This window comes from Prionailurus viverrinus, chromosome B3 (assembly GCF_022837055.1).
Source record: "Prionailurus viverrinus isolate Anna chromosome B3, UM_Priviv_1.0, whole genome shotgun sequence".
Classification (NCBI taxonomy): domain Eukaryota; kingdom Metazoa; phylum Chordata; class Mammalia; order Carnivora; family Felidae; genus Prionailurus; species Prionailurus viverrinus.
The window spans coordinates 62,941,016-62,957,244 of NC_062566.1; the positions used below are offsets into that span (position 1 = coordinate 62,941,016).

General features: G+C 34.1%; 1 protein-coding gene across 1 annotated transcript in view; it reads left to right on the forward strand.

Moving 5' to 3' along the window:
- DPH6 (diphthamine biosynthesis 6) overlaps nt 1-1,068 on the forward strand; it is a 173,236-nt gene extending 172,168 nt beyond the window's left edge. Inside the window, exon 9 of the mRNA XM_047863765.1 lies at nt 946-1,068. Within this exon, the coding sequence (XP_047719721.1) occupies nt 946-999 (54 nt within the window). The 3' untranslated portion in view covers nt 1,000-1,068. The remainder of the gene's footprint in view (nt 1-945) is intronic.
- The last annotated feature ends 15,161 nt before the right edge of the window (nt 1,069-16,229 follow it).

The following is a 16,229-nucleotide window of genomic DNA, read 5'->3' on the forward strand; positions in this document are numbered from 1 at the left end:
AAAGGGTTTTATTTTAAATACCTTGATTGTCAAGATACAGCAGAATGTCAATTTAAAGATGTATTTGGAATAGGTAAAGATCTGGATTGCATCCTTTGACTAAAAGGTCCATTCCTTGAGAGGAGCTTGGTGGCTCAGTCGGTTGGGCGTCCGACTTCGGTTCAGGTCATGATCTCGCGGTTTGTGAGTTTGAGCCCCACGTCGGGCTCTGGGCTGACAGCTCAGAGCCTGGAACCTGCTTCATATTCTGTGTCCCCCTCTCTCTCCGCCCCAACCCTGTTTGTGCTCTGTCTCTCTCTGTCTTTCAAAAATGAGTAAACATAAAAACAAAAATTTTAAGGTCCATTCCTTGGGATGTAAAGGATCAGAAAAAGTTTTCTGCATCTTTCATGTTCTGTCACCAAGTCTTGAGGCACACCCAAGTTATAGATATGACAGGGAATCTGAAGAATCAAAAGGGTTTAATGAGGATTGGCAAAGGAAGGAAAAGAATGGTAACTCCAGAAATCTTAGAATGAGTTTCCAAAGGGAGAAAATAATTACTAGTGTCCAGAAAAATTGGGGTTGACAGGATTGAAAGTAAGTCACTGAATTAAGCTAGATGATTACTGGTGATCTTTTCCCTAAAAGCTGTTAATCCTCAAGAAAATGAAGTCATACTATCCAAACCTCCTTCATATCCAATGAAAGGAACCTCTTACCTTCTGGTTCTCTGCTACTATTGCTGCCACGTGCAATGCACAGAAAATAAAAACCACCGAATGCTTGTTTAGACATCACTCATTGTGTGTTCGGCTTTACCTAAATAGCTCCTTATTCACTTGTTGTTTTAGTATTTCATTGGTTTTCACAGTCCATTTGCCCTCTTGAAAAAAAGAATGTGATTTCTTTAAGGTGGGATAAATATGAATAAATATGGTGAGTTTTCCTTCTTCTTTTTTTTAGGTGTCCCCATTGCCTGACAACTGCAGAACATCTAATTATATACATAATTCTTAAAAAGCATTTTTGGGCATTGCTTACTAAACTGCCATTTATGGAAAAAATTACATAGTATTTTCTCAATTACTATCTCCAGCTCTTTCTTTACATTTTTTTATTCTAATAGAAACATTGATTAGTTGGGGAAATGTGAAAGCCTTGTTCATTCTTTGGCAATTTCTTCAGGATTCACTTTCTATGACTTTTGTTACCATGTCCTGTCCATGACCTCTGTCTGATGTGTGCCCTTTTTCCCCTTTATTTCATCTTCAGCTCTCATTTCTGTAACATTTCTTTGCTTTCATCACGCTGGTTTATTTTCCCCTTTCTCTCTTCCCTGCTCTCATCTCCTCCAATTATATAATGATGCAGAGCATTTGAAAATCAGGATGAAAAGGCAATCACTTTATTTTGCCAATCAAGTTTATTCTACTGGGTGTCACCAACATGATTTGTCATTTTTGTTTTGATACAGTATTCATTTTATCAACATTATTGGACAATCAGGAAGAATATCATTAACTCTTACTGGTTATTTTGTAACATTAAAAAACACAATTTTTGTATCCAAAAGGAAAAAGTCTCTTCAACAAATGGTGTTGGGAAAACTGGACAGCAACTTTCACAGGAATTAAACTGGACCACTTTCTTACACCATACACAAAAATGAATTCAAAACAGATTAAAGACCTAAATGTGAGACCTGAAACCATAAAAATCCTAGACAAGAAAGCACAGGCAGTAACCTCTTTGACATCGGCTCTAGCAACTTCTTTCTAGATATATCTCCTGAGGCAAGGGAAACAAAAGCAAAAATAAACTACTGGACTTCATCAAAATAAAAAGCTTCTACACAGCAAAGGAAACAACGAACAAAACTAAAAAGACAAACTACATAATGGGAGAAGATATTTGCAGATGACATATGTGATAAAAGGTTAGTATCCAAAATCTATAAAGAACTTACAAAACTCAACACCCCGGAAATGAATAATCTAAGTAGAAAATGGGTTGAAGACATGAATATACATTTTTTCCAAAGAAGACATACAGATAGCCAATAGACACATGAAAAAATGCTCAACATCACTCATCGTCAGGGAAATACAAATCAAAACCACAATGAGATAACCACCTCATACTTATCAGAATGACTAAAATTAGCACAAGAAACATCAGGTGTTGGGAAGGATGCAGAAAATGGGGAACCCGCTTAAACTGTTGATGGGAATGCAAACTGGCATGGCCACTCTGGAAAACACTATGGAGGTTCCTTAAAAACTTAAAGATAGCACCACCCTATGCCTCTACCCTATGATCCAGCTTGCACTAGTAGGCATTTACCCAAAGAATACAAAAATACTAATTCAAAGGGATATATGCACCCTAGTGTTTATAGCAGCATTATCTATAATAGCCAAATTGTTAACGTAATTTTTGGGTATTATCTTTGCTGACATTAGACGAGTTTACTTTGAACAGACTTAATTTTTTACAACAGTTTTTGGTTCACAGCAAAATTGAGTATCTGGAACAGAGTTCCCACTCATGCGCAGCCTTTCCCACTATCAACATCAGGCATCAGAGTGGTACATTTGTTACAGTCAATGTAACAATGTAACTCACACTGACACATCATTATCACCCAAAGTATATACTTTATATTATGGTTTACTCTTAATGATGTACATTCTATGGATTTGAACAAACGTATAATGACATGTATCCACTATTATAGTATCATACAAAATAGTGTCACTGCCCCAGAAATCCTCAGTGCTCTGCCTGTTCATCCTTGCTTTCCCTTTAACCCCTGGTAACTACTAATCTTGTCACTGTCTCTATAGTTTTATCTTTTCCAGAATGTCATATAGTTGTAGTCATACAATATGTAGTCTTTTCAGTTTGGCTTTTTTCACCTAGGAATATGCATTTAAGCTTCCTCCATGTCTTTTCGTTAGTTTTTAAGTGCTGAGTAACAGTCCGTTGTCTGGATGTAGCACAGTTTACTTATCATTCACCTACCAAAGGACATCTTTGTTGCTTCTGAATTTTGGCAATTATGAGTAAATCTGCTGTAAATGTCTACGTGCCAGTTTTTGTTCTCAACTCCCTTGGGTAAATACCAAGGAGTGTGATTGCTGGATCATATGGTTAAGGCTGTGTTTAGTTTTTATAAGAAACTACCAAACTCATCCAGTGTGGCTACATGATTTTATATTCCCACCAGCAATGAATGAGAATTCTTGTTGCTCAGCATCCTCATCAGCATTTAGTGTTGTCAATATTTTGGACTTTTGCCATTCTAATAGATGTGTGGTGTTATCACATTGTTTTAGTCACCAGCTTTACTCCTGAACTCACCCAAGTAGTAGAGAAGGGGATTCTAGAGGGAAAACGAAGTATGATTTCCAAAAGGAAGGTAAATAAATGCTAGAGGGCAAAAATATAGATACTTTCTCACATGTTTTATCAAAATCACATTGCTATTATAAATTCAGAGTAAATTAATTAAACCTCCACCCCAAATAATAGATCTAGAATGTAGTACCTTGAATACCACTCTGAAAATCTATATCTGTTCCCTAAATTCTTTTAATTTCCATTCACTCTATAACATTTGCAATCTAGCTTGACCTCAGTTACTTTGATGAAGTGCTCTTGGTCTTTTCTCAGTCTTCATAATCTTTAATTAATCCTGTTCCTTGATAATATTGGCCACCACCTCCTTGAAAAATTCCCCTATAATGGTTACATGTCCCTATACCATTCAGACTTGTACTCGCTCAAGATTTCTTCTGTTTCCTTCAGTAGTTTCTCTGCTTCTTACCTTCAACAAGTATATACTCCCAAGTTCCTTTTATGGCTACATTTTTTTTTATTTTTTCATATTTTCTGTCTCTGGGATTTCATCTTCTCCCACAGTCTACTTTTCAGCTTTATGCAGATGATTCTCAAGTCACTCTTTTTCTGGTCTTTCTGCTGATAACTACTCTTTCTCCTTAAAGATCCTTATTTCTGACTGGCTGCTCGATGTGACTGTATTCAGTATTTGTCAAGTTCATTGTGTACAAACCTTGAACTCATTGTCCTCTCTAAATGTACTTTCTCCTTATTTTTATTATTTAACACAACTGTTTCCCCCCTAATAACTCAGGAAAAGAATACTGGCATCATTTCTTACAGCTCTCTCTCTTTTACCATGATATTAAGTTGGTTATCTAGTCCTTTACATGCTAGTCTAATTTATCTTTTACACCATTCCATCTCCATGCCCATCTCTCTAGTGAAAGTAGTATCTTGCCTAAACTCTTGGAGAACATAAAGCTTCCTTAAGTGGACTCCTTGCTTTCATTATCCCCAAATTCTGTCCCACTGCCATCTTGATTTTTCTTCCTAAATTTTGTTTCTGTGCACAAAAATGTGTAATACAGCTACATTTTTTCTAAGTAAAAAAGATATTTAGCCACGAATTGAAGACTGTCCAACATGTTAACCATAATGTCCTTTCTCAGTCTTGCTCTCAGGACCCCCCTACGTGTATCCTTTACTCCAGTAGTATGGAGTCATTAGATGGATACTCTCTTACTGTGCCTTATGCTTCTCTCCTCTCTTGCCTTTGCTTTTCCTATCTTATTTGTCTTCCTTTCTTCTTCACTTTAACTGTTTATATCCTACCCATGATATTCATGGCAGATTGAGCTTGAGCTCAAACATTCATGGCCCCACCTGATGAACTGTCCTAACACTTCGTTTCTTCCTTTCTTGTGACAAATAATCAGCTATATCTTATAATGTTTAAGCACTTGTTATTAACACTAGGTCATAAATTTCTTGAGGACTATTCCCTTTTTATCTTTATACTCTCTGTAACAACTATTAGTTCTGGAATAAGATCTTTGAATTTATAATTGTTATTTTCTTCATTTTTTCTTCTTACAGAATTTTATAGACATGTGCTTCCTTTTCCTGTTGCATACCATTTAATGAAAGTCAATTTCTTGTTTATTTTTCTTTTATCTTGTTGTTAGAGAAAAAAAATGCTCCAAACAGACTAGAATATAAAAATACAACCTTTAGACAGATTGTCAGTGTAAAATTTAAATTATCACTAAGATTTTCACTTTACATATGATGACCCTTAAACTTCTCTATCAAATAATTAATCTATTTAAATTTTATCTGTAAGTTAAAATTGTGAAGTTATTTATGTGAATATAAAACTTATATCAACTAAACAGGGGATCTTAAACAAAATAACTGAATAATGGAAAGCTCCAGGTTAAAAAATGGGGAAATATATTAAAATTTCTTTGGGGCCCAGGCTTTATTGCTTATGGCAAACTTGATGCTAAAATGTACCATACATCACTACAGTGGCAGCCTTGAGAAAATGAAAAATACAAAGCTTTACATAAATCAGCCAAAAGATCATATTAAAATGCATAACCTTTAACAGAAGAATCAAGACTTTTACTTTTCACCATTACAAGCTTTTTCTTCCTTATATAGTTGTTTTAGATTTTCCAAACAGCTTTATGGGAAATAATATTTCAAATTAATTGTTGGCAAAGCCACTGCATATTTAAAGAAACAAGTTCACAGAAATTTAGGCCCAGTTTTATTAATGGACTCTACTATTACTTAGTACCTAATTTTGATTTTTGAAATAATCTCATGGGACAATTATATATTTTACATAATTGTAAAAGCCCACATTCGTGGAAGTTATAACTTTTAAATATACCATAGTCTCATAGTCCATTCTTGGCTCTTTCACTTTATTTTGCTTTATTTCAAACTGTCATCAAATATCTTGAAAAACTTTATAACATTAAGCTATCTCCTTGCTTTTATTTTTTGCTTCAATCTAACAAATACCTATGGAGACCTAGTCTGTTTAAAAAATTTCTTAGGCCCCTATGGAATTCACTATAAATAAGGACAACTTACAGAGTAATTTTAATTCTAACTTCAAAATGAAGTTATTCTGGGAATCATGATTACCGGACAGATTTCTAGTCCATCTAGATTGATGTGTAGGATTTGATCCTGTTTTTCTGAAAAATATTGGTGGTGGCAAGGAGCTTATATATTTATTTATATTTGAATGAGGAGAATATGGATGGGCATATAATAACCAGAGTGGTAATATTGGTTTCTTTGGGGGAAAGGGGCATGAAGAGAGAAAATAGAAAAGCTTAATACTTACATATCTGTAATTGGTGACATCTTATAATGAGCATATACTTGTACACTTTAAGTATTTGATTAAGAAAATTAACTTCAAGGGGCGGGGTGGAGATGGTGTAGTGAGTTTTAGTGCTAAATATTTAAATGTGATTCTGCAACATTTTAGTAGTCTAAGTAGAAAGAGACATATTAGTGTCCTTTAAAACTTTCCATAGAACTCAAGTGAAAATGGTACCCACAATGTGGGTTGAAATCTAGTTGATCCTATACTAAAGTCTACTTAGAGATTGCCGGGGAAAAGTATATGTATAAAAGAGACTGAAAGCATTCAGATGGAAGGCCTCTTGAGTTTGTTATGCATGAAAATTTGCTCTCACCACTCATAGCAACGTGTATAAACTGGAAGATCCTATCCATAGAGGTATGCTGCCACTGTTCTATGCCACCTCAAAAATATTTCCTTACAGAAGGGACAAAAGAAGAAGGAAGATAAATGATGATTTATATTCACCAATATTTGGTTCAGTACAGCTTTCCTACCCCATCTTTCCTACCTCCGCATCTTTGTCCTCAAGCGAAAGAGGAGGAAAATGATTTGGTAAGGGGAAACAAGGCATTTCAGAAGCTTTAACACCTAATTCTATAAACTTCAATGACATAACTTGAGATTCAGAGAGATTTTGGCTTTGGGTACCAGTAAGTCACTATTGCTACAAAAGGTCATTGGAGCAGAGTAATCAAGCATCAGATTCACTCAAATTTAGAGAGCTAGTTGACTCATTTCTGTCCCAAATGCATGAATTTCAATACTAGCAATAATATACCACTGTGTCGACAAGTCAAGAATCAAATTGGACAGCGGAAGAGTGTTTTTCATTCCAGAATCCATGGTGGACCTATCAGTTTGGGGGAAGGTAATATAAAATAACCAATCAATTTTCTTCTCTGCTTTTAAACTCTAGTTGACTATATATTATTTCCTAGTGTTTAGTTGTTATGCTCTCCTATGTGGCTTGTTGTTGTTATTTTTAAAATAAAGTTTCTGATGTTTTTTATAAAGTTTCACTTTGTTGATTTCTTATAAACGAGAAGTGGGGAAAGTATTAAAAGAAATAAAAGAAAAGTGGAATACTGTTCGTTTGTTTAACACATATTTATTGACTGTTTACATCTATATACCTAGCACTGTTCATATAGTAGGGATGCAATAGTGAACTGACACCCAAAAATCATTTCTTTCCTGAAGCTTTTATCCTATGGATAGCCTATGGATCCTATGGAGTGAGACAAATAAATATATAAACTAAAGAAAATGGTGAGAAAGTTGCCTCACTGCCCAAAGAAATGGGGATTCAATTTTATGGAATAAGCATAGTCTGAGAATCCTGGGCTTCCATGGTGACAGATTTAAACCCAGATTCAGAGCAATAAGACCAGAACTTTTGGTCATATGGCAGATAGTGGTGGTGAGCTATGACTGTTTGGGTTAAGGTCGGGAAGGGGAGAGGGTCTTGTGAAACATCTATAGGTATAGCCAAAGAGTGATTCAGTGAATTGGAAAATAGGTGAAAAGAAAATATTAAGAATGAAGCATGTAGAAAAACAAAGATAGAAAGCACACATTAGAGGTTAGGAGAAGTAGAAACAATGAAGTGGTCTAGAATACATATAACTGGTGTCAGAAAGAAAGGAGAGGGATAATGGGAAAGATTCAATATTTCAAAAGATAATGACTGAGAACTTTCCAAAGTTGATGAAACACACCAAGGTACAGATTCAAGAGGTCTTAATGAAACCCAAGCTGAATAAAATAGAATTCTATAGGCATATGCTGATGAAATTGCTAAAAACAAATCCAAAGAAATTAAAAACAGTTAAAGTGTCTTCAAAACAGGCTACTCTCAGACTATTAGAATAAAATCTAGCTTTTAAACAGAAAAAAAGAAAAAAAGGAGAAACCCAAACAATGGAATCATATCTTTTGTAATACTAGATGAAAATAACTGTCATCCTAGAATTCTGTACCCAGCAAAAATATCCTTTAGACATAAAAGCAAGGGCACTTCCAGGATGACAGTAATGGCATTTGTCAAAATTCATTGATGGTACATTTATGGTTTGTCCACTTCACTGCAATTTGTTTCCTCAAGGAATAGGCAAATATAATTCCAGATAATAACATTCATGTTAAGGTCTTAACATCCTTTAGCATCCTTTGGTGTGAACCTGCTAATAATAAATTTTCTTAGTTTTTCTTTGAAATTTTCTTAACTTGACTTTTGTTTTATCCCAACATTTTATTAAAGAAAATTTTAAACATTCAGAAAAGTTGAAGGAAAGATAAAGACCTTCCCGGATAAACAAAAGCTGAGGGAGTCCATCAACTGCTAAACATGCCTGTCTTACAAGTATTGCTAAAGTGAGTTCTTTATGTTGAAAAGGAAAAAGAAACAAAAGGACACTAGACAGTAACACTAAAGCATATGGAAAATGTGGAGCTTTCTGGCAAAGGTGAATATACATACAGAAACCTGTACTACTATGATGGTGTCATGTAAACTACTTTTAATTCTGATATAGAATTTTACAAATACAAATTTAAAAATAAGAATACAAAATATATGAAGATGTAATTTGTGACATTGGTAATATAAAATGGGAGAGGAAGAATGTAAAGGAGTAGAGTTTTTTATATGACTGATATTATTAGTTTGAATAGATTATTATAACTGTAAGATATCTGTTTCCTGTAATTCCCATAGTAACCACAAAGAAAATACCTATGGAAAATGCAGAAAAGAAAGTAAGAAAGCAATCAAAGCATACCACTACAAAACAAACAAACAAAAAACAAACCTGCAAAACACACCAAGGACAGCTGCAAGAGAGGAATGACAAAATAACTACAGGACATGAAGAAAACAATGAACAAAATGACAGTAGTAAATTCTACTCTATCAGTAATTACTTTAAATGTAAATAACTTAAACTCCTTCAATCAAAGACAGAGTGGCTGAATGGATAAAAAAAATAAGCTATACTATATGCTATCTATAGGAGACACATTTTAGACATAAGGGCATACATAAACTGGACGTGAAAGGATAGAAAAAGATATTCCATGAAAATGGTAATCAAAACAGAGCAAGAGTTGCCATACATATATCAGATAAATAGACTTCAAGTTAAAAATTGTCACAAGAGACAAGGACATTATGATGATTAAAAAAAAGTCAATTCGCAAGGAAGGTATAACAGTAAATAAATATGCACCTAACAGCAGAGCACCCAAATATACACAGCAAATATTGACACAATAATACTAAAGATTTTGATATTTCTTCTTCAATAATATATAGATCAACCAATTCAAAGATCAGTAAAGAAACAGAGGACTTGAACAATAGTATAGACTAATTGGACCTAATGGACATAAAAACAGCACTCCACCCAATAATAGCAGTATATACATTCTTCTTAAGCACACAAGAAACATTCTACAGGATAGATCACTTGTGAGGCCACAAAACAAATCTTAACAAATTTAAGATTTAAATCCTATCAAGTATCTTTTCCAATTACAATGAAATGAAGCTAGAAGTCAATAGCAAAAGGAAAATGGAAAATTTACAAAGCTACTAAAATTTAAAAATACATTCTTGGGGTGCCTGGGTGGCTCAGTTGGTTAAGCAGCCGACTTTGGCTCAGGTCATGATCTCTCCATCCGTGGGTTCAAGCCCCATATCAGACTCTGTGCTGCCACATCAAGAGCCTGGAGCCTGCTTTGGATTCTGTGTGTCCCTCTCTCTGCCCTTTCCCTGCTCGTACTCTGTCTCTCTCTCTCTCTCTCAAAAATAAATAAACATTAAAAAAAAATATATGAACAATCAATAGGTCAAAGAAAAAAGTCATAAAAAATTAGAAAATATCTTAAGAAAAAAAATAATAACAGGGGCACCTGGGTGGCTAGTCTGTTGAGCATCCGACTCTTGATTTCAAGTCAGGTCATGATCCCAGGGTCATGGGATCAAGCCCTACACTGAGCTCCATGCTGAGAGTGGAGCCTGCTTAAGATTCTCCCTCTGCCCCTCCCCACTTCTCAGCACTATCTCTCTAAAAGAAAAAAAGGAAAAAAAATACCAAAACTTATGAGATACAGCAAAAGCAGCACCAAAAGGTAAATTTATAGCAGTGAACACATACATTAAAAACAAAAGCAAGGTGTGGGGGCAGGGGGGTGACTCCTAGGTGGCTCAGTCAGTTAAGCAACTAACTTTGGCTCAGGTCAGGATCTCACAGTTTGTGGGTTCAAGCCCTGCATCAGTTTCCACGCTGACAGTGCAGAGCCTGCTTGGGATTCTCTCTCTATCACACTCTCTCTGTCCCTCCCCACTTGTGCTTTCTCTCTCTCTCAAAATAAATAAAATTCTTAAAAATTAAAAAAAAAAAGCAAAGATCTCAGATCTACAATGTAACTTTACATTTCAGGGAACTAGAAAAAGAACACACTAAATAGAAAGCTAGCAGAGGAAAGGAAATAATAAAGATTAAAACAGGAATAAAAGAAAGAATAAACAATAGGAAAAAAAATGAAACAGTTTTTTTTAAATATCAACAAAATTGACAAACTTTAGCTAGAGTAAGAAAAGTAGAAGACTCAACAAAAATAAAATATAATAGAGGAAACATTGCAATTGGTGTAACAGAAATAAACAGCCGACTACTACTATAAGAGGATAGTAGTAAGAGATAAGAGACTCAGGATAAGAGACTACTACTATAACAATTATATGCCAACAAATTGGATAACCTACAAGAAATGGATAAAGCCCTAGAAATATACAACCTACCAAGACTAAATCATGAAGAATTTTAAATCTGAGAATAACTGTTACTAGTAAGGAGATGAAATTAGTAATCAAAACTTCCCAACAAAGAAAAACCCAGAACCAGATGACTTCACTGAAAAATTCTATGAAACTTTTAAAGAAGAATTAACAGGAATTCTTAAACTCTTCCAAGAAAGTGAAGAGGATGGAATACTTTCAAACTCATTTGATGAAGCTGGTATTACCCTGATACCAAATCAGGCAAAGATAATACAAGAAAAGTACAGTCCAATATCCCTGATGAATGTGGACACAAAAATCCTCAACAAAATATAAGCAAACTAAACTCAACAATACATTAAAACTGTTATATACCAAGACCAAGTGAGATTTATTCATTTAATATGAAGATGGTTCAGGATATGAAAATCAAACAATATATCACTTTAGTAAAGGGCAGTAACTACCTATCTCAATTGATAGAGCAAAAGCATTTGACACAATTCAACACACTTTGATGATGGAAACACTCAGCAAACTAAAATTATAAGGAAATTACCTCAACAGAATAAAAACCATAAATGAAAGCCCATAGCTATCATTATTCTCAAAGGTAAAAAAACAAACTTTCCCTCTAAGATTAGGAACAAGGCAAGGATTCCTTTCTCACCATTTCTATTCAACACAGTACTAAAAGCCCTAAACAGAACAATTAGAAAAGAAAAAGAAATAAAAGCATCCAAATCAAAAAGGAAGAAGTAAAATTTTCTCTGTTGGCAGATGCTATGTTCTTACATGTAGAAAACCTTAAGGAAGGATTTCGTTCAAAAAAAATTGTTAGAGGCGTGCCTGGGTGGCTTAGTTGGTTAAGCCTCTGACTTCAGCTCAGGTCATGATCTTACGGTTTGTGAGTTCAAGGCCCACGTCGGGGCCTGTGCTGATGGCTCAGAGCCTGGAGCCTGCTTTGGATTCTGTGTCTCCCTCTCTCTTTGCCTCTCTCTCTCTTTTTCTCTCTCTCTGTATATCTCTCTCTCAAAAATAAACAAACATTCAAAAAATTGTTAGAAGTTAATAAGTGAATTCAGCAAAGTTGCATGATATGAAACTAGTTGCAACGCACGAAACCAGTTGCATTTCTATACACTAAAAACAATCTGTAAAGGAAATTAAGAAAATAGTCCTGTTCACAATTGCCTCAAAAATAATAAAATTCTTAGGAATAAACTTAGCCAAGAAGATGAATAGCTTATACAGTAAAAACCACAACAAAAAAATGCTGAAAAAAAATTAAAGAAGACAAATAAACGGTAAGACGTCCCATGTTTGTAGGTTGGAAGACTTATTATTGTCAAATTATCCATACTACCCAGAATAATCCAAAAATTTAATGCAATCCCTATCAAAATCCCAATTGCTTTTTTTAATTGTTATTTTGCAGAAATAGAAAAGACCAGCCTAAAATTCATATACACTCTCAAAGGACCCCAAATAGCCCAGTAATCTTGAAAAAATAACAATGCTTTATACTTTCTAATTTTAAAAAATATTACAAAGTTACAGTAGTTAAAACAGTATGGTACCAACATAAAGAATAGGGAACCCAGAAATACACCCTCTTGTATATGGTCAAATGCCTTCAACAAGAGTACCAAGGCTACACAATAGGGAAAGAATGCCATTTTCAACAAATGGTGTTGAGAAAACTGGAAATCCATAAACAAGAGAACAAATTTGGGCTCTTCCCTTGCACTATTTACAAAAATTAATTCAAAATGGATTAATGACCTAAACATAAGACCTGAAACTATAAAACTCCTAAAAAAAACATAGGAGAAAATCTTCATGATACTGGATTTGACAGTGATGTCTTGGATATGACTCCAAAAACATAGAACACAAAAGCAAGAATAGACAAATGGACTACATCCAACTTAAAAACTTATGCACAGAAAATAAATCAATCAACAACACAGTGAAAAGGCAACTTATACAATGGAAGAAGACATCTGCAAATCATATTAGTGGGATGCCTGGGTGGCACAATCAGTTGAGCATCCAACTCTTGATTTCATTCCAGATCTCACCTCAGTGTGGAGCCTCCTTAGGATTCTCTCTCCCCCACTCTCTCTCTGCCTCTCTGCTGCTCATGCTCTCTCTCAAAATAGATACATAAACATTAAAAACACACACACATTATTATACAGGATATATAAAATACTCTAACTCAATGAGAAAAATAATCCAATTAAAAATAGCAAAGGACTTGAATATACTCTCTCCAACGAAGGTAGACAAATGGCCAACAGCTATATAAAAAAAATGTTTAGCATCACTAATTATTAGCGATATGCAAATAAAAACCACAGTGATATATCTCCTCATTCAGTAGGGTTGCACTATCAAAAATGGAAGCAGGGTGCCTGGGTGGCTCAGTCAGTCGGTTAAGTGTCAGACTTCAGCTCAGGTCATGATCTTGCAGTTTGTGGTTCAAGCCCCACATCAGTCTCTGTGCTGACAGCTCAGAGTTTGGGCTTTGGATTCAGTGTCTCCCTCTCTCTCTGACCACCCCCTGCTTGCACTTTCTCTCTCTGTCTCAAAAATAAATTAACTTTTTAAAAAAATTTTTAAAAGAAAGAAGAGAAGGAGAATAAGGAAAAGGTAGATGAGGAGAAGAATAAGGAGGAGGAGGAGAAGGAGGAGGAGAAATACCAAATGGTAGTGAGGATGTGGAGAAATGGAAACACTTGTGCACTTTTCGTAAGAATGTGATGGTGCAGCCATTATAGAAAAACAATACAGAGATTACTCAAAAAATTAAAAGTAGAACATGACCCAGAAATCCTTCTGGGTGTTTATCCAAAAGAATTGAAATTAAGGTCTTAAAGAGTACTGTCACACTCATTGGAGCATTATGCACAATAGTTGATATGTGGCAACAACCTAAATATTCACTAAGAAATGAATGGATAATGAAAAGTGGTATACACATACAGTGGACTATTATTCAGTCTTAAAAAAGAAGGAAATCCTGTCATATGCAACATCATGGGCAAACCTTTAGATTATTATGCTATGTAAAATAAGCCCATCATAAAAAAAAGACAATTGCTTCATGATTCTACTTATCTGAAATATGTAAAGTACTCAAACTCTTAGAAACAGAAAGTATAATATTGGTTGCCAGGAACTAGGGGGAGGGAGAACCGAATATTTGTTCAGTGAGTATATACTATTAGTTTTACAAGATGAAAAATTCTAGAGATCTGTCGCACAATATGTATATAGTTAACATGGCTGTACTGTACATTTGAAAATGGTTAAGATGGTAAATTTTATGTTGCAAGTTTTTAATTATAATTTTAAAAAGATAGATTGAAAATATTCATATATGTGGAAATTAAACAAATTTCTAAGTAATCCATGATACACAGAATAAATCCCAAGGGAAATTAATAATTTCTTGAACAAATTGCCAATGAAAAATTTGACGTATCAAAATTATAAAATAACATTAAATTAGTATTTCTAATGTAATCTATAGCCTCAAATATATATCTACATATATAGCCTCAAATATATATCTACATAGGTATTTATATAGATGTAGACATATATTAGATAAGAAGGATGGCTGAAAATTAATGAGCTAAGCCATCATCATAAGAAGTTAGATAAAAAATAGCAATTTAACCCAAAGAAACAAAAATAATGAAGTTTAAAAAGAAATTAAATAGAATATAAACATACAGTAGAGAGATCACCAAAGCCAACAGTTCATTCTTGGAAATGACTAAACTGAATTCATCCCTGGCAACACTGAGATTGAAGTGAAGGCACAAATAGAGTTGATCCTTGAACAGCATAGGTTTGAACTGCATAGGTCTGCCTGAACATGGATTTTTTTTCCATAAAGACGTTACTGTAAATATATTTTCTCTTCCTTGTGATTTTCTTAACATTTCCTTTACTATTTTACTTCATTGTAAGAATATAGTATATAATACATAGAACATCCAAATTATGTGTTACTTGACTGACTGTTGATGTAATCTGTAAGGCCTCTAGTCAACAGTGGGCTATTAGTAGTTACATTTTTAAGGAGTCAAAAGTTATATGTGGATTTTCAACTGCACAAGGGTTTGGTATCTCTAACCCTCCATGTTGTTCAAGGGTCAACTATGAACAGTACCAGAAATCTTAAAAGGAAGACGTCCTTATGGTTCTTTCAGATGTTAAAAGGAAAAAAGAAGATACTGCCAACCACTTCATGCTAATAAACTTGAAAACCTAGATGAATTGGAAATGTTCCTTTAAAAAAAACTGACACCAGAAATAATTCAGCAAATCTGAATAGTCCGTTGTATTAAATTTATTACTAAAGATCTTCACACACTTCCAGGTCTAAATGGGTTCACTTGTAAGTTTTACCAAGAATTTAAGGGCAAAATTGCCAATTTTATAGAAACTTTTCAAAAAAAAACAGCAGAGGAGACTCACTATTTTGTTACTATAATGTTATTTAGTTATTACAATGTAGATTCTGTTAAGTATAACTGACATTTCTGTTTACAATGCTTTGGAAAGGATGACTGCATATCCTTTCAGTGTTATTCTGGGGTATTATTAAGCCCACTCAAGGAATATTTCATTGTCTAGGAGATGAACTTGTATTTCACTTAAAATTTACTGATTAAGGCCTAGACTCTGTGAAGTTGCTAATTGATATGTAGATTTTTGCTCAGCAGGGATGTGAATGCTTTCTGTGAAGTAGAACAGAGCCCTGCAGGACATTAACCATTGTTGTATATTTATCCCTGTCTTATTCTAGAGTTCTTTCATTAGTGTAACTTCTCTAATTTCCTTGGACTAGCTTTACTCAGTGGGTAAAATCAATCTTTACAGATATTTGATATATGTTCAATCTATATTTGTCTTAGATTCATGATTCTAATTTTTTTAAATATACTTGGAAATAACGAAATCTGGTAATTAAGGAATTTATTAAGAAATTTAAAAAATAGTAAAGCAATCACAGTCATGAACATAGATTTTTAAATCCTTCAAAAAATATCAAATAGCACCTGTAATGTATAAAATGAATAATCAAGTTAGGTTATTCCAGGAATGCAAGGCTGACTTAACAACTGGAAATCAGTCAATGAATTCACCATATAAACAAAATAACAAAGACAAAAGCATAGGACCATTGCCAATGATGCAGCAAAC